Source organism: Histoplasma capsulatum, genomic scaffold (genome assembly GCF_000149585.1).
Source record: "Histoplasma capsulatum NAm1 scaffold_6 genomic scaffold, whole genome shotgun sequence".
NCBI classification, from domain to species: Eukaryota; Fungi; Ascomycota; class Eurotiomycetes; order Onygenales; family Ajellomycetaceae; genus Histoplasma; species Histoplasma mississippiense.
In genome coordinates this window covers 1,129,404-1,141,569 of record NW_001813977.1, presented here as the reverse complement: position 1 = coordinate 1,141,569, position 12,166 = coordinate 1,129,404, and the positions used below count along the sequence as shown (strand labels likewise).

The following is a 12,166-nucleotide window of genomic DNA, read 5'->3' as shown; positions in this document are numbered from 1 at the left end:
AAAATCCTTTCAAGCTCATTCTCCTGAAAAACAACCATAAGATCATTAAGACACCGGTCCCATACGAATTCCTGTTGGTCTTCGAAATCGTCTGGCAACTACATATTATTATTAGAAAATGGCAAGAGTCAGTAAAAACATGTCCTCAACCACCTGTACACCAAAAATGGTGCACTCCAAAAGCTTACCTCGAGCTTCTCATCAAGGCCCAGGCTCGACAAGTCGACTTCCAGATTAATTGCACTCTCCTCCATCATCATTCGCCTCTTCATTTCATTCTCAGCCATTTCCTCTTCAAATCTGTTATGCGAGAACCCAAAGTCATAATAGTCGCCCGCCGCCACCGATGCGCCAAAGTGATACCCATTTTCTTGCAGATATTTCGAAATATCCGTCCCCGGCTGTGCAAAATCGAAGGCCGTCCCACCAGAGGACGACTTGATATCCGGCGATGCACCATAATCAAGGAGGACCTTTGCAATAGTCTTGTGCCGATTCGTCATCGCCCACATGAGCGCGCTCCACCGGTTTCGGTCTTGTTTGTCGACATTCGCACCCGCCTCGAGCAGTGCGGACACCACTTCTTGATGTCCCTGTTATTATTTAAAGGAGATAAAAGTATTATTCCCTTCGTCAGCCTCGAAAGTACTAACACGCTGCGGGCGGAAACTAGGAGTTCTCGCATGCGTTTCATTGCCCGCGGAACAAAAAGCAACAAGGGGTTTCCACGTACGAAGCAACTCGCATATATCAGGGGCACCGTCCCCTCCTCGTCGGGAGTATTGACATCTACATATTGTCTCGCTTTCCCCCCAACAAGCTTCCGTACCCGCTCCACATCGCCATTGCTGGCTGCCATATTCAAACTCCTTTGTAACACATCCCGCTTGTCCTCGTACGACATCTTATCGTCCGTCGCGATATCATCCTCATCTACACCGACAGACTCTACTTCCCTATGTGCCGCCTGTGCGGCCAGCATTTCCATCAATCTCGCGTCGGAGTCTTTTGCCTCTGCCCTCGTCGTTGAGTCGCCGTCATCGAGGTAATAGTTGTGGGTGTATCGGGAGTGGACACCATACTCTTCATCATGGCTTCCATCATCAAGCGCGAGGTTAAAGGAGAGAGGCTTTGCCGGAATGGGGTTTGTGAGAAAATGGGATTGACCTGATATAGAACCCAGCGTGTTTTGGTCAGTAGATTTCATCCTGCTTAATTAAAAAAGACACAAATGAAACCCAGCGTCGTAAGCATCCTATAACCCTCAATTCAAATCGGGAAGGCGGAATACAAAGCGTTCGTACACTCAAGAGGACCTCCTCATAAGACAATCAACTGCACATTAAATTAAGCCCCAGTTCCAGACGCGCATTACCAAAACCTCGCTTTCCATCCCTCAAACAGAGCCGAAACAAAGGGAGGTCAAGCACACCCACCTTGCCAGGCATCATATATCTCCGTCTCCGGCCCAAACGTCGGCACAGAACGTCTATCATCCAGTGACGTAGGTAGGTCGTCAGGCAGCTGCCTCGGTTTGGGCGCGGTATCGTTCTCGCACTCTCCATCATCGCCATCATCATGATAATCAAGCTTGCCCGCACCCTGCGTGATCCTGCCGTTGAAACCGAGCCTCTCCTCTGCCAGCCGGGGTTCACTGGCGTCCATGATTTGAAAACGTATAATATAAGGCAAACTAGCGGTAGAAGTCGATAACGTATGTGATTTATCGAAAAGGTGGAGTTTATATTTATTCGACCAAACTCACAACGGGAGAGTTGAGGGGTGACTGGTTTGCGGCCATGGGGCCCGCTAGGACTTGTGGAATGAGGGGAAACGGTTAGTTAGGTGAGATTGTTGCAAGGGGTTAATTCTTGAGGAGGAGCGAGGAGATAATGGGCAGTTGAGCGGCTGGTTATATTATATATTATTGTAGGTGGAAGAAACGAAAAGGGTAAGCTTGGGGATCGATAGAGAGAAGTTGAGATCGGTGGGCGATGTGGGTGTAACTTCAAGGCCAGACAGAGCCAACCAAGGAAAAATGACGAAGCCACAATAAAACATCCCACTCTGAAATGATGGAAATGGCACAACGGCAGTAGTTTAAAGCTGTATACAACTGAATTTTAATATCTTTATTTAAAGACGTAGTCGCCTGATTATATTCTATTATGGATATTATCATCATCATTAATTATTACTTTGTTGACTGGAAGTTTGAAGCTGCAATGGAGGATGAGACCAAAGAAGTGGGAACTTCCTTTGTCTTCAATATCCGTAATATATGCCTCGATAGTAGGCGAAAATAAGAGTTCAATGCAAGAGAAAAGACACATGTAATAGGCACCCAAATCAATCTATGATAGCCAAACGAAAAACAGGCACTTGAAACGAAATGCTATCTATCAAGCGAACAGAAGAAGCAAGGGAAACACAACGTTGATTAAAAACAAAACTCCCACAATAATACTGATACAACGCTAATTAATAATATGTCATTATCCGCTCCTAGATATGACGTAGATAGAAGGAAATTCGTTCAGCAAAATAACAAAATAAACGGAGGAGGAACAAGGAGACAAATGCATCAAAACCCGAATTTATAAAAGCGGAGGATATTCATGAATTCCATGTAGGCAAGGTGGAAGGGCACTCGGCTGTTTGTTCACTGCGCAAGGTCATTGCTCAGAGCCACAATTTTCTCGTCGGGTAGCGCGGAGATCCAGAGACAGCGCTCGATGATCCCATAGACGGGTTCGAAAGTATATTTCGTACTAGCATCGATAAGGCGAAGCAGGCTTTTCACAATCGTTGCAGCAGTGCGATACCGCTCGAAGTTCACGAGAGGTTCGCCATCCCGCGTACTCGCTATCTGAGCAGGCTTCTGGGAGTTGTAGGTCAGGTCTTGAACATAGAGGCCTAATGTCACGTCAAACCTATGGTTAGCCAATTTTCCTGCTAATTTGAAATATACGAGGGTGTAAAGGAGGGACTGGGAAAGAGCTACTCACCGACAAACGGGACACATCCGTCTTGCAGGTTGGTGGTTTCCATCTCCAATCGCAGTTTTTGGAAATTACGAATGGGCTGCGCTAGTGTCTCCATATCCTTAAGCAGCTGCTTCTCGTCGTCCGCGACTAGCTCCCAAGTCTTCGTCAGTCTCGTACAATCAACTGAGCAAAGCGCTATGGTGATCTGCAGCATGGTCGAGTAATTCCGGAGTCTCCTCGAGTGCACAGCCACGTGGATAAGTTTGGTGATAGTTCGCGCTCTTTCGGTTATATTCTTTGTCAGAACAACCTCTGAGACTACCCATTTCACCATGAGGTTGAAGCGAGCAACAACAATATCAATTCCCCTACGATCATGCTGCGAAAGATAGCTTGCCCAGTTAAGTGTTGACTGCGAGGACTGACTCCACCGCATGTCCACCAAATCTTTCCAGTCAACCTCGTTCAGTGCAGCCTTTTCAACGAGGGTGAACTGCTGAGCAAGCACGAGGGATTCGCAGGCCAGAATGAAAGGCAAATGGCAATTGTTTGATGATAGCATAGCTGGGGTTTCTTTGACATATGTTTGCGTCTCTGAGCTAAACAAGATATTACTTGAAAGATTTTTTAAGTCTAGCGTTCGGTTTGTAGAAGTGCTGGGCAGGTTTTTACCACTGGGCGACAAGTCAGGTGTTATAGGTTGCCGCTGTAGGGTGATGGTGTCCACAGGAGCAGCATAAGACGATGTCGAACCAGGGTATCGTGCGGTCATTGGTGGAGACGGCGGGTGCCTCAAAGGATGTGAAAGCATGTCTAGGCTCGGTAGTGCTTCATCTATGCTGGCAATTGCGCTGGTCTTTCGATACCTGTCGACCGCTTCATCCTTATCAATGACTGATATTTCCGAGGAGAGCTCGGAGCCGTAGCCGTCATCATCATCACCCTCATGAGCATTTGGCTTGGGTAGCGTGGAGGATAATGTAGGGGGCCTTGGGACAGTTGAACCTTGCGGAATCCGTTTTAAGCTCTCTGTTTCTTCAACCATATCAATCGATGGATGAGACGACTCAAGTCTACCAGTTGCTGGATCATCATCCTGGTTGAATGTTTGTAGTGGGGATTGGATTGGTGGACTGAAAATGGGACTTTTCATAGACTCGTCGCTCAAACCACGTTCAAGGAGCGGGATCGAGCAATATGAATCCTCGGAACCTATGAACGATTCTGTATCGGGCGCAGTAATCGTAGACAACTTTCGATCATTATCTGACTGGAAAGTAGGTGCAACGGCAGGTTCAGTGAGGTATCGTTGACGATAGAATTGTTCTTTACGGTCGTTGTGTTTATCCGTGAGTGTATCACCAGAGTTAGGTTGTTCTTTACAGTCTCGAGGCGTAGCTGGCGACGGCTTCTCCCATTTGCCCTCCAATTTAAGGAGAGTCGATTCGATTCCTCCATCTTCATCATCAGGGATTCTGGAGAATCCTGCAACTGCAGCCTCAAAAGAGGCTCGCATCCGATGGGAGTGACGTGCTCCAGTGGCGGAATGATGTTGCATTGGAAGGAGTGCTTCTTCACGCTCGCACCATTCGTTCGGTGGAGCTCCTGCCGTGCCGTCCTTGTTCAAGTATAAGAGAGATTCTGCCATTGATGCTGTGTACGATGTCCCAGAGGCAAAGGATCGTACCATGGGCCCTGCTTGAAGATCATGAAAATTTCGGATCTTCCTTAGATCCCCGCCAGGACGACGGCGAAGCATACGAGCAAATGGCTTCTCTCGCGATTCGCGGAACGATCCACTGCGTGACACAGTCTCATTCGCAAAGCCAATGCTTGACTGCTTCCCAAACTTTACCATCCCGCTATGATAAGACGCGTATCGTCGTAGCCTACTACCCGAACTGGATCGTACCGGGGTTTTCGAACCATTTCGAACCACAGAGGAAGATCGCTTCTCTGGAAACCTAACGTAGTCTTCCGAAGTTCGCGAATCTCGAGTTTCCGATATGGAGTTCGTATCATACCGTTCTAATGAGGGGCCGGGAGCACCAACCAAAGTATCATGGTGGGATATAGGAGACGACGCATCGATCGCCTCTTCGAAATCGTGCAATGGTGATTCTTGGAATTGGCGGTGAACATTTTGGATAGTCTGTAATGCTCCAGATATTAGCGGAATAGCTGGGCGGGTGTCATCCACTATAACAATCGATTTGCTTCCAGCCGTTAGCTGGCTCGGTATTCTCTCAAGCCCAAGGCCATATCTAAAGTCGGTTCCCGGGTTCGATTTATCGGTCGACCCCGGTAAAAATAACCTATCTTTTTCTAACTCCCTGGTAGGTACGATCTCAGACACAGGTTCTGATTTCAGTGACTCCCGCAGAACAAGTTGGCGATAGCACTGGAGAGCATTGTCGCACAGTACGTCAATCCGCGGATTGACTCTAGCATCTGGCCCTGACCGTCTTTCCCTGTATGTATCGCATCCCACCCCGACGTTTAGAGGGAGTGCAGAAGTTTTACACTTTAGTGACGGTAATGGACTGGAATTTGAAGGTTGCGGGGGGGTTGACGAATGGCCACTTTGTCTATTATGTAGAGCTCGACGAATTGTACCAATGAAGGTTTTGACACCTGGTGTAGATTTAATCAAGTTATCTCCTTTTGCCGCCGGTGTTGGTTGTACAAAAAACTGAGTGGCTTCAAGAGTAGGTGACGCAGGTGCGATTATTGGCACAGATGGATCCACTGGACCGTAGGCATTACCTCGAATTATACTTTCAGCATGGGGCAAGGCTTGGAGGAGAGATTGTCTCTGAGTGTCGAGATTTAAAGCTGGTAGCGGTGCTCGATCATCCCGTACAGAATCTGAAAAACTTCCACTTCGTTTGTGGGAATGAGTTGGCCGACGCCATAGTTGAATCATGGGTGCCGTTGCCGGGGGGTCAGTGGATGTTGGCGAACTACGCGGTGAAGATGTCACTAATATGGGATGTGGGCCTTTTGGACGGGTCGACTGTGTGGACCCATGTTTCTGTCCCTTGGAGGGCAAGGAACATGAAGCTGCTTGGATGCTTTTTACACTATCCGATGATGGTGGTAAATCCCGAGCAGACATTGCTGAAAAGTTGTGAGTATGGGAAGGTGAACGGTGAACGTCTCTCTCTTTTTGATGAGTGGCCTTCAAAGGAGATGCGGGAAACTGTGGTACTACATCCACAGCTTGTGATTCGATAGTATGAGAAGAGGCCCGGATACCGCTTAAGCGACTTAGGTGAACATCCCTTGATCCGGCAACACCCCCGGGCATAACTTTATCATCAGGTTGAGCGTCATTGACAAAATCTGGTGAGTCCCAATACAGAGCGCATCTGCCATTCCAGCACCGCTTCAAGTCAAGAAGGATTTTGAGATCACTTGCGCTGTTGTTGCTGCTTCTTCTGACATTCTCATATATCTGATTCAGTCTCTGGCAGAATTGAACCCGAAGGTCACGATTGATAACGAAATCGTCGACAAAATAGTTAAGAATCCAATGCCTTAAAGCTGCGAAAGTGCGAATCCGGATTATCCTTCCGTCATCCTCCAGTCGACTGATCGCCCATTGGAGCCTTGCCAACAAAAGTGAAAGGAGGTTACTGGGCGAAAGATAAGACCGAAATGTGAGGAAGAAGTCAGATACCAATTCGTAATCCATAAACGAATCCGATGAAATCTGTGCAACTATTCGAGCGGGAGTAGCAGCAGATATCTCGTTTGAACCTTTGACATAGCGGACAACTGACGGGTCATCCATTTTATGGAGTAGGAAGTCAAAGATAGAAGGTTCTATTGGTTCTCTCAATTTGTAAAACACGGATGACTGGGCTGATGTTAAATTCGGTAATTCGTTGAATTCCTGATTCCCAGTACGTACGGATCGCAAGATTGAATTTGTTCCGGGGGCCCTTGAGTCCTGGTGTACCAATCGAGACGGACGGGGTGCTATGGCCGAATCATTCTCAGTTCCCATAGAAGATCGAAAGTGCTCCGATGCAGATGTTCTGGTGCACGCAGAGCTACGCAGAGTAGGGTTGCCTTCTGATGTAAACCGAAACCCTCCAAGTCTGAAGTGGGGGATTGGGACTTCAATGGCAGGGACTGGAGGCTGGTCAGCCGATTTAGGGCGCTCACTTTCAGGACGCTCAATCACGATCCGCAATTCTCTACGATTTCTCGGATCTGAGGACGGAATATTGTCGAGTGAATGTCGCCTTGACTCTTGGTCGTCTGAAGTCGTCGATACGTCATGCTTGCTTTCGTTGCTATCCTCGCGAACCATGTGGGGTCGTAACTCTGACAGCTGGGAGTTAGACCACATACTATGTCTAGCCAATCTGGCGTTGTCCAGCTGATGGGTTTCTGGGTGTAGGTATTGTTTGTTCAAAGATGGGGGAGGAGCTTTTATAACAGGCAGAGGTTGTAGTCTGGTCTGGTTCGTTGGTCTGGAACGACAGAGTCAAATAATTAGTTCATATTGCGCCTTCACACCAAATATCCATGATTTAATCGTATCATCGTACCTGAGGTACATTTTCCCGTTGTGGCCAACATTCCCAACCGTGAAGTGTCTCGCCTCTCTACCTCCTAGTCCTGAAAATCCAATGCCTTCAGGCGGAACATCAATCGTGTTCGAACGTTTTAAAGCCCTCTGCCTCAATACTTCACTACAATTCTTAGCACGGCGAAGTGAATTGGTTCTCTGTTTTGCTTTTGCTGGAGAGGTATTATTTCGTGCTTGCCCATCCTGCAATCTCGTATGGGGCTGCCCAAAAGAATGGTTCTCCGATCGGGAGGCATGGTTAGGAACGCGTTTCGACCGCGGCTCATTGGCTGCCTGCTTTGTGAAAATCCCAGATGTCTTCCCTTCTGACTGAATGGGGGTCAGAGGTGTTCGTTCCGCATGCCGGAATTCGGATTCCATCTCCACGAAAACCGCAATACGTATGACCTCCGCCCTCGGAAGGTCGAATATATTTACCACCGCTGGAGAAGGAGGAGGCGGCGGCAGCGGCGGAGAGCGTAGAAATCGGAAATCATTCGTGTCGCATCACTCAACAAAACGAAGAGTAGAATTCATCGACGTTTTGGAAATTGAAAGTCGCGGACAACAAGCATCGGGGTTTCAAGGTTGTCAACAACCGCAACAAAAAAAAAAAAAAAAAAAACACAAGCAACAACAACGACAACCGAAACAAACAACAGGAAATAATTAACCGTTAAAATTAGTGGGACACGGGGGAATAGTAATGAAAAAAACTAAAAGAATAACATAAAAAAGTAAATGAAATAAAAAGGTAAACAAAGATAGAAGTACAAAACAAAAGGTCAACTACCACCCTCCAACCCCCAGCAAATCATTGTACCCAATCCGTAGAAGCAGGTTAACCTGAAGTCGTCTATTTGCGTGACCCGGAATAACCAAGGCTGGTTTTCGGGCAAGAAACCTGACACGAACAAAGCACACGTAACCACTGTATGCGACCTTGATTCCTGATAATTAGCGAGATTCCCGGGAACGGCGCCTGCAATGGACAGGAATATCAAGAAATGGATGCGTAAACGCGAGAGGAGGACACCAATGCGGAGGGGAGGTCGAAAGACATTGGACGACGACAAATGCTGGAAGAAGAACAAGAGAGCGGACAAGAAAAACGTCAGATGAGCAATTCAGCCTTAATAATAGCGTCGTAGAGGTGGAAGGAGAGTCTGGGCCAAAAGCATGAAGGAAGTCCGGGTTGCGATGGCGCCCTTTTCGTCGTGTTCTGGTAACTTATGACTGTAACAGCCTAAACAGGATGGCCATAGCAGCGTAAATAAAATACAGCCCGCTGCCTGCGCTACCCAACGCTTGTTGCCTGTTAGCGCACAGACAACCGGACCAACCGACGGTCAGACGACGCGAATGAGAACTGGGAGTTGGGATTCATGGGCTGCGAATGGGAGAAGAGTAGCTACAGTTCGTACATATCTTGTGTTGACAAATATGACAAATATGACAAAACAGACAGGCATGGTATGATGGCATGGCCCCATCGACCAGATCCATGCCTACTATTGGTTTTTCTTGCTGGTGTTCAGCTCACCGAAACCATGCGTAATTGTTCCTTTCGTCCATGGATGCATTCTTGGAGTCTGTACTCCGTACTCGGCACGCAGTGTACATATTCAGAACGTGTTTTTGACCATGTCCGAAAACAGTGCAGCCAGCCATGTCCGTCCCATGTCAGATATCGCGATCGCCATGCTGCCGACGATGGGTGGAAATTACAGATGAAACCCCGATCCAACTAAAGAGATCCTTACAGAATACGATTCCTCCAAGTTAACCCATCGTTGTCCATCATGTCACTGGTGACTTGGTGGCGTCAGAAGAATTCCTTGTCGATTCGTCGGGGACTCGGGGTGTTGCGGGCCTATCGACTACTCTATTCCCATGTGGCGGCATTCGACGCCTCGTAGTGGGATCGTGGAACGAGAAAAATGATACGAACACAGCCAATCGAAGAGTGTTTCTCTTGGGAATATTTGTCCCGCTTTCATCAGGTTAGAATTGGTTCGTCCCCGCTACTAAGCTCCTTTGATCCCAGTCGCCAAGTTTTAAATAGTGGGCCGGGGCATCAACCGTGTAGAATTGTCTTCGATCTAACAGGGTACAAGTCGTCTGTTTGGAGAGTTGGTGGTAAAATGTTGCCGTGAAACATAAATAAACAATAAAAGGATTTCCTCCCCCATGACGAGCAATGTTATTCGAACGTCCACATCGTGGTGAAAGTTTCTCTGGCTGGGATTTCAGCTGTTAGTTGCGGCTTGACGATAACTCAAGGTTGGATCCATTCCGGTGGTTTGGTTATGCTAAACTAAAATAATAAGCCCCCACTGGGAGGCCAATAAAACCATCGATCTCCAATAGACCATACTATCCATGCTCCTGGCCCCATAATAGCGAGCTGACCGGGGAGTTTTTTCGTAACGTAGGCAATCGTGCGCTCGACAACTTGAACGTATGTTCACACTGTTATTTTGTGGATTTTTGGGATTTGGTCAGGTTGTAATCTATTACATTCTTGCTTCAAATCCTCCTGACTGTGGTTTTGGCCGCGGCATTGGGATGTTGGCTTCCGAAATCAAAAACGTTACGCCCACTTTTGAGGCATGTTAGCGCTGTTGGATCCGTAACGATTATTGGAGCAGGCTGCTATCCAAACCTCACAGACTCCGTATGGACCGTACATACATACATCAACGGGTGATGTCAAAAATAAATGGGCTTAGGAATGATCAACAAACAGTCGGAACCAGAACCGTGGGTTTTTCGAATTCTGGATGTGACCGCCATAACCAACCCAAATCGTCGAACGGAGTGCGGAAGTGTGGAACGCCAGCCGATACGCCTATCGATCCCCCCCGAAAAATGGGCTAGTTTAGGGGCTGTACGCTTAAAACTTAGCTTCCAAAATAGGGTGTCAAGCCTCGTAACTTCTGGCAGCAGCGGTCCTGTATTGAGAATTCCATGTAAATTTCTAGTGTGCAATATTTTTTGGGTTCCACCCTTCGGGAGTTATCTCCTAGTCTGGGGGCGAGGCACAATTAGCGCAAATTTTTAGTGTGTACCTTAGTGTATTAAATACATAAAAACTACTGGATGATATGAGAGATCTACTGTATTTATATGTTTTAGTGTAATTTATGTAATCTATTTGATCTAATCCTAATTAATCTCAGGAATGAAACTCCTGCCAACACTGGCTTTTCAAACAGAGAGGAATATTGTTACATGCAGCACAATCATATCTTGATCTTGGAGCTCTACCTTTATTCTGCTCTGTTCTCTTTTTTTTATACTGACATCAGGCACAAGCTCGAGGTCCTGGCAGAGGAATTCGATGGTGATTTAGATCTGGATTTGATCGAGTAGTAGGTAGAGGATTTGAGAATTCCAGGAGTTGAAGATAGAGCTGCCGACGGAATTCAACATGGGATATAGTAGTGCCAGTAGTGCCAGTAGTGCAAGTAGTAGCCAGTCGATGAAGGATATAAGCATTGACAATAGCATGATCGATAATCCAGTATAGAATTGATAACCAGGTGCGATTGGTGGGCATATGAGTCTCATAGGAAGCTCTATACTGATTTGCTAGGTCAATCCCATTCATATAATGATTGTAATCATCAATAATGGTAGGAATCTCCATAGCTTGTTCAAATTTATCACCAAATAGACGTCGAATTTGTGAGCCATTGGTGGAATTGATCCCAGGACGTTTCCGTATACGTTCAATGAAGCTGTCTGGCTTATGAACTGTAGACAGTAGTAAAACCACATTATTATCTTTCCATGCAAGACAGAGAACTTCATTTTGAGGGATAATACATAGAGTATTGAAGGGAATATGAGCAGATAATCCAGAGTTCTTTAGTTCTTGTAAAAGAGGTGGTAGATTGGCTGGACGGGTGGTTCCACAAGCTCCAATTCCTTGCTTTCGAAGATAGTGGAATAGAGCAACAGAGGTAAAGTAGTTGTCCATATAAATTGAATAGCCAGCTACCTCTTTACTGTTATTCAACTCCATATGCTGCTCGATGCTCTGCAAGGATACTGGCAGCCGTTCAATCAATTCCACCACAAGAGATCCAGTCCTGGTTAATCCTGGAGTACGGAACATTGTACTTATGCGGAGATTATCATGAGACATGGAAAAGGTCCAAACATAGCTCTGTTCTCCCAGTTTAAAGATCTTATATCCCTGTTTAATTAGTTTCTGAGGCATCTTGACTGTGTATTTTGATCGACCAAAGAATCGAATCATTATCTCATCAATAGAGAGATTGGAACCAGGAATGTAGTATTTCTGACAGGCTGTATGAAATTTTGAATACAGAGGTTCTAGCTTCTGAATGAAGGAAGATTCCAATCTATGAGCGTTGAATATGTGGATATATCTCTTAATCTGCTCAAATCTATACTGTCCCATGTGAAATCTTGATGAATGAAGTGGTCCCTGAGCATCATCTTTATCCCAATAATCTTCAACTGTTGGAGATTTATGTATTCCCATATAGATAATCTGCTCAAGAAATATCTTGATTTCTGCAGAAGTAATTGATTGCCAGATTTTGCAGATTGAGAGCTGAATTCT

General features: G+C 46.4%; 3 protein-coding genes across 3 annotated transcripts in view; all 3 read right to left on the bottom strand.

Moving 5' to 3' along the window:
• The window catches only part of HCAG_06670 (conserved hypothetical protein), a gene marked incomplete at both ends in the record, with an annotated part of 3,931 nt that extends 2,266 nt beyond the window's left edge, over positions 1 to 1,665 (bottom strand). The window contains 4 exons of the mRNA XM_001539015.1: positions 66 to 98; positions 189 to 593; positions 734 to 1,167; positions 1,437 to 1,665. Of these exons, the coding sequence (XP_001539065.1) occupies positions 66 to 98; positions 189 to 593; positions 734 to 1,167; positions 1,437 to 1,665 (1,101 nt within the window). The remainder of the gene's footprint in view (positions 1 to 65; positions 99 to 188; positions 594 to 733; positions 1,168 to 1,436) is intronic.
• Positions 1,666 to 2,662: 997 nt separating this feature from the next.
• Positions 2,663 to 7,950, bottom strand: HCAG_06669 (predicted protein; the record flags this gene model as incomplete). The annotated part of the gene is made up of 3 exons (XM_001539014.1): positions 2,663 to 2,916; positions 3,009 to 7,471; positions 7,550 to 7,950. The coding sequence occupies 3 exons, from the start codon at positions 7,948 to 7,950 to the stop codon at positions 2,663 to 2,665; spliced, it is 5,118 nt and encodes a 1,705-aa protein (XP_001539064.1).
• Positions 7,951 to 10,876: 2,926 nt separating this feature from the next.
• Positions 10,877 to 11,797, bottom strand: HCAG_06668 (predicted protein; the record flags this gene model as incomplete). Its single annotated transcript, XM_001539013.1, has 2 exons — positions 10,877 to 11,328; positions 11,401 to 11,797. The coding sequence occupies 2 exons, from the start codon at positions 11,795 to 11,797 to the stop codon at positions 10,877 to 10,879; spliced, it is 849 nt and encodes a 282-aa protein (XP_001539063.1).
• Positions 11,798 to 12,166: the final 369 nt, after the last annotated feature.